This window comes from Epinephelus fuscoguttatus, linkage group LG4 (genome assembly GCF_011397635.1).
Source record: "Epinephelus fuscoguttatus linkage group LG4, E.fuscoguttatus.final_Chr_v1".
NCBI classification, from domain to species: Eukaryota; Metazoa; Chordata; class Actinopteri; order Perciformes; family Serranidae; genus Epinephelus; species Epinephelus fuscoguttatus.
The window spans coordinates 27951847-27957488 of NC_064755.1; the positions used below are offsets into that span (position 1 = coordinate 27951847).

The 5642-nt window shown below is 37.4% G+C and overlaps 1 protein-coding gene across 1 annotated transcript; it reads left to right on the top strand.

Moving 5' to 3' along the window:
* Positions 1 to 1550: 1550 nt before the first annotated feature.
* Positions 1551 to 5533, top strand: fth1b (ferritin, heavy polypeptide 1b). Its single transcript, XM_049573235.1, has 5 exons — positions 1551 to 1707; positions 2854 to 2957; positions 3073 to 3219; positions 3398 to 3523; positions 3793 to 5533. The coding sequence occupies exons 2-5, from the start codon at positions 2856 to 2858 to the stop codon at positions 3949 to 3951; spliced, it is 534 nt and encodes a 177-aa protein (XP_049429192.1). The 5' UTR covers positions 1551 to 1707; positions 2854 to 2855; the 3' UTR covers positions 3952 to 5533.
* Positions 5534 to 5642: the final 109 nt, after the last annotated feature.

Below are 5642 nucleotides of genomic sequence, written 5' to 3' on the forward strand. Positions count from 1 at the left end.
AGTCCTGAGCAGAGGTCTAATCAGTCCAAATAAGATCACCTGTATAGGTGTAGTACACATGTGCTGGGCCTTTAAATTAAATTAGACAGAAAGTAATTTATTTCAGCTAACTTGTGTTGATAAAGGTCCTTTTGATAACAAACTAGGATTTGTTTTTTTAGCAGGCAGAGCCCCTGGAAGTGAACATCTGGATTCAATGTGACAATTCATAATGTATTTGTATTTTTGTTTTTCTTGCTATGGTATATGAAACTGCCCTATAAATGGTCTTTTGTTGAAAGCCATTATTAGGTAATTTAGTAGCATTGCTTGTATATGAAGTCATGAAGATGGAAATTACAAATCAAGCACAACCAAGCACATGTCATCTGCTGCTATGATTTAAAGCTCTAGAATCAGAACGAAATGGACTCTAAAGTAAAAAAATTATTTCGTCAGCTGTATCTCAGCATTTAGAATAACTGCAAACTGCCTTTAGGTCATTTTCACCTGTTGTTTAAAATTTAACTTCCGGTTTAATTCTGTTAGATTCTCTGCACTTCATTTTTACATAGGGTCTGCTGCAGTATCAAAGACATATATTATATAATAGCATAGAAAGCTGTATAAAGATGCATTTAAAAAGGATCAAAAATTAAATTGTGTACTTAATTCCACTTTGTACAGCGCTATTAAAAAAACGTTAATTTTGTAACCACCCGACCCTTTAAATCGCTAACATTATGCCGCGTTCAGTGTTCCTCGGATGGTCCCCTTTTCCGAGTTGGGAAATTTTTTTTCCAACTATGGTGTGTTCATGAACTAAATCCTGACGTGAAAAAAACCTGACACTTAAAATTAGATTTGTTTTATTCTATTATTGCTCAGAGCATTTAAACAAAACGTTGATACCAGCTGCAAGCTCTATATTACAGTTATTTTGTCCCAGACTTGTCGCTGCACCAGTGCATCCCCTAAAAACTACTAAAATATTGCTTTATCTGACAAATGCTAATGAATAACGTTGCTAAACTAATGTAGGTCAATGTATATGGTCAATGACTAATGGTTACAACTTAATATCATATTACAAATAACGTGAGCAGTTTCACAGTTTGTGGCTATGATAAATGATGTAAATTTTAAAGAAGTTGAGGCTTGTTCAAAAATCTGCAATAAAATAAATACAAAACACGACCATTTAAATCTGTATGCCCCTCCCCTGAGCCAAAGTAAGAAACATAAGTCCTACCCCAGTGCTTAAAAATATCTGACATGCCTCCTCCTTTTTGCACCACCCCTTCCCCTTCACAAGTGATGAACAGTCTCAATTAAAAGTTTATTATTATCAACCAAACATTTTTTTTGTCCACCACATTTGTGCATATGTGACACCAACTTTGGAACGAATGCAACAAAATTTTTGCTGACTTTCAGAGTTATTGTCATGAAATTCTGAATGAAAAAATATAAATTTTATAGTTTCCTTTGCTGTTCCAACTTGATGGGGGCGTTCACGTGAATTTCCACAGTTGGAATCTAATTTTTCCGATTATTCTGACAGCACCTGAATGCAGGGAGCACCTCACACGCTCTTCACGTTATAACGGCAGTGCGTATTTACTGAGGCAGCAGGTAACGTTAGCCAGTCTGCCAACGTCTCTCGTCGGACATTAAATCTTTGCAACACAACCAGTTACTTTGGGGAAAAGTCAACCAACAAACCAGGTACGTTTACATACCAGACTTATGCACATCCTCCCGGTTAGCTTGTAAATTGTCATCTGTCGTGTTGTAGCTAATAAACTGGTGGAGTTTTATTAGCTAACAGTGCCTAGCAACGGTAACCAGGGATCCAGGGCAAGTTAACTTGTAGTTAGCTGGCTAGCTAGGTAGCTTGCTAGTAACGTCAACCAGATCTACTTTTCTCCTAAGTTAGTGTCAGCAATCATGTTAGCAAGACTTGTCATTCATCAGCACAGCTTGACCTGAAATTTCCTCTCATAAACAAGAAAACAAGCCGCCTTACTAGTTCCCAGTTACGTTATATTATTAGCTTTATTAGCATGGCTTTGTTAAGGATTTATTGATAACTAGCTAGCTGAAAACCGCAGATGAGGGTTAAGAGTGTTTATTTAGCACTTAAAACACGTTATGTAATTTTCCCAGCCTTTGTCAGTTATTGTCAAATGAAGGTCAGTTGTATCTGGATCAATATGAATGCAGTTAAAGTTAACGTTGCATCCTTAAAGGGGTCGATGCACCCAAATCACCATCATGGCAGACATGGCAGTAAGTTTGTATCCGTCTAATTTATTTCTAAAAGAGTATGTTTGCACTAAAAACTGTTCACAGTGTGGTGAACACCCCAGAGATGTTGTTGTATGTAAACTAAATACTTAGATTATTTTGAAATTCTCTGTACCTCCATTGTATCGGGGTCAAGGGAGAAATCTCAAGGACATCTCAAAACTTGGGCAATGAAATCCAAAATGCACTGCATGTATAGATGCATCTGAGGAAAATTAGGAAATAATGTCTCTATACATATATGCTAACATCTCTTTGACTGGTGGATAACAGTTTTTGTTAATTCATTGGTGTACATGTCTTTTGTTTTAAGTTGATATTTAGTGAGAAGAATAAAGAGTCAGGTGATGTTGACAGGAATGATGGCAAGGTATCATCAGCCAGTGTCAGCTGTGCATTTGCATTAGCTCGGTCCAAGTGCCTGTCTAGGTCAAGTATCGTAAGAAAAGTTCTTGTTCTACTTCATAATGTGCCCATCCAGTAATGTAATGGTGTGCATTTAACCTGCAGAAGAGTGTCCTGGAAATATGTTCACTTGTTTATTCATTGGTATAATTTATACAGAAATGACTTCGCAAATCCGACAGAACTTCCACCAGGACTGTGAGGCTGCCATTAACAGACAGATAAACCTGGAGCTCTATGCCTCTTATGTTTATCTCTCCATGGTGAGAAATGCTTTCAAACAGCAATACAGTGTGACTCTTTTCTGACATTGGTTTGTGTCCTATTAAGCTCAATGACATAAAAAGGCATTCTCTTCTTTCTTTTTATTGTTTTTAGGCATACTACTTTGATAGGGACGATAAATTCCTACCAAACTTTGTGAAGTTCTTTCACGCACAGTCCAAAGAGGAGCGCGAGCATGCAGAGAAGCTGATGAGTCTGCAGAACAAAAGGGGAGGCAAAATTTTTCTGCAGGACATCAGGGTATGTACTGATACATCTTCTATTGAATTAACAATGTTACAGTGTGTTAACAGCGTCTTTAGCTTTTTGTGTTTGACGGGATAAAGACCAGTTTTTTGTGTAGATTCGCAAAGGAAATGCTTTTCATTTTTGTAAAATCAGTTTAACACCGGTGTTGCATTATTGATGTCCATCTTAGAAACCTGATAGAGATGAGTGGGGAAGCGGCCTGGAGGCTTTGGAGTGCTCCTTGCAGCTGGAGAAAAGTGTAAACCAATCCCTGCTGGACCTGCAGAAAATGGCGACCGAACACAATGATCCTCACGTAAGCAGCAGACGAATGTAAACAGTATTTGACTGCATCACAGCTGCTGTAGATGATTCGCTGCTGTTTCAGTCAGTGCTAGAGTTCCTGACTTTAATGGCATTTAATTTAAAATTTATTTTAATGATGCATTTAATTTATTTCTGACTCTATCCACATGCACAGCAAAGCTATGCTATACACATTCAGCTTCAAAGAACACACAGCATTTGAACATTCGGAGGCTCTGACAGTCTAATAACACAAAACATTCTGCTCTTTTCCCACAGTTGTGCGACTTCATAGAAACACATTATCTGGATGAGCAGGTCAAATCTATCAAACAGCTCGCTGACTGGGTATCCAACTTGCGCAGCATGGGAGCCCCTCAGAACAACATGGCTGAGTACCTCTTTGACAAACACACCATGGCTGACGAGGGCAGTTAAACAACACTGTGACACTAATGATCATCCTGGTCATCGCTGCATGCCCGCCTGCCCACCTGCCCCTGTCCTAAACATGTCATACAGATAACACAGCTTTATTTATGTTTGTTAGTTGTCAGTCAACTGCAAATTTTGCACAAAGCATCAGTGGCTCTCAAAACTGGACTGCTGCAGACCTCACCTCACATCACATATCGGATAACAGCGGATCTTTACAGAAATAAAGACTGAGAAAACCTTTAATTTATGCCAGTTATGTGTTCAAACTTCCTGATGTTTCACTGACTGTTTCAGTGTTTTTGGTGTTTACAAGTGTGGCTTAAACACTACAATTTAATGTCTGAACTTTGAAATACATCTTTTAAAATACTTGCTTCTCTATAAACAATAAGTGTAAGGAGGCTTGACTGTGCCAGTGTCAAATTTAAAGGTCTAGTGTGTAGGATTTAGGGGCATCCAGCAGTGAGACTGCAGAATGCAACCAGCTGAAACTTTTCCCTTGTGCCAAGCATGTAGGAATACCACAGTGGCCAACATGAAAACTTGTTTGTTCTGGGCTACTGTAGAAACAAGATGGCGTACTCCGTAGAAGATATAAACGGCTCATTCTAAGGTAATGAAAACACAGTAATTCCTTGTTTCAGCTATTTAAATGCTAATGAAATATAGTTGTGAATATCAGATTTTATTTCTGCCAATATATCCCCCTAAATCCTACACACTGGACCTTTAAAGTCTTTTGTAATAAAATAACGACTAATCAATCAGTCCATATATCTTTATATATTATGATTATTTTTAAAATTTTTACTTAATTCCTTTTCGTATGAGTCTCATGATACTGAATTCTACATCTTTCAGGTATAATCCGCATGTGTCTCCTGATTTAGTATTTGTATCTTTACTTTTTTTTAATCCAGGCTTAAATCTAATGATACCTCATTCGGATAACCTCGTACCATTTTTGTACAATATATTGTTCCTGCAAAGATTGTAACTGAGGATAGTTAAATGGACAAGAGACCTCAAACCTGGAAATTGATACTGGCCATAGTTAAAGTGTCTGTCCTTGACGGCTGCTGCTGATTCCCTGCGTTGAACCTCTTTTTTAGTCTTGAAAGAGAAGCATCTTTGACTTAGTTTGTAAATGAAATAGAACTTTAAAGAGTGAAGCAAGTGACAAATGAATTGGTAGACACGTTAGTAAATGGATTAGTCCACCTTTTAATGACAAAAACAAATACTGATAACCAACAACTGGCTTTGAAATTAGAATAACACACTTAACCTTCCATGATTTTACTGAGCGTTTTCTTTTAAATGCATCAGCTTTGAGTTTCATCCCTCATATTTACGGGTTCGCTGCATATGGGGACTGTAACGCCTTCAAAATGATGTTATCTAAATGCACTGATGTGGATAAACAGGTGAAATCCATGAAGTGTTACCTGAACTATTTGTTAGGGGGACAGGCTGATTCTCTGCATTTGCTTTACATAATGAGATCCAGAAAATTTGTTGTTGTAAATTGAACTTTACGTGCACAGACAGCTTCCTTGTATAATAAAACAATGCTAAATAATTTCATGTTGTCATTTTTTATTAAAAAACAAACATATGACACTTGACATTTATTAAAGAGTACACTGATGGCAACAACTCTAAAAAGACTAGTTTCTTCATTTTGGCTT

Coding starts and splice junctions, on each gene's coding strand:
- fth1b (XM_049573235.1), top strand. CDS start 2,856: ATGACTTCGCAAATCCGACAGAACTTCCACCAGGACTGTGAGGCTGCC. Junction 3,220..3,397: donor TTTTTCTGCAGGACATCAGG/GTATGTACTGAT, acceptor TGTCCATCTTAG/AAACCTGATAGAGATGAGTG. Junction 3,524..3,792: donor CCGAACACAATGATCCTCAC/GTAAGCAGCAGA, acceptor CTTTTCCCACAG/TTGTGCGACTTCATAGAAAC.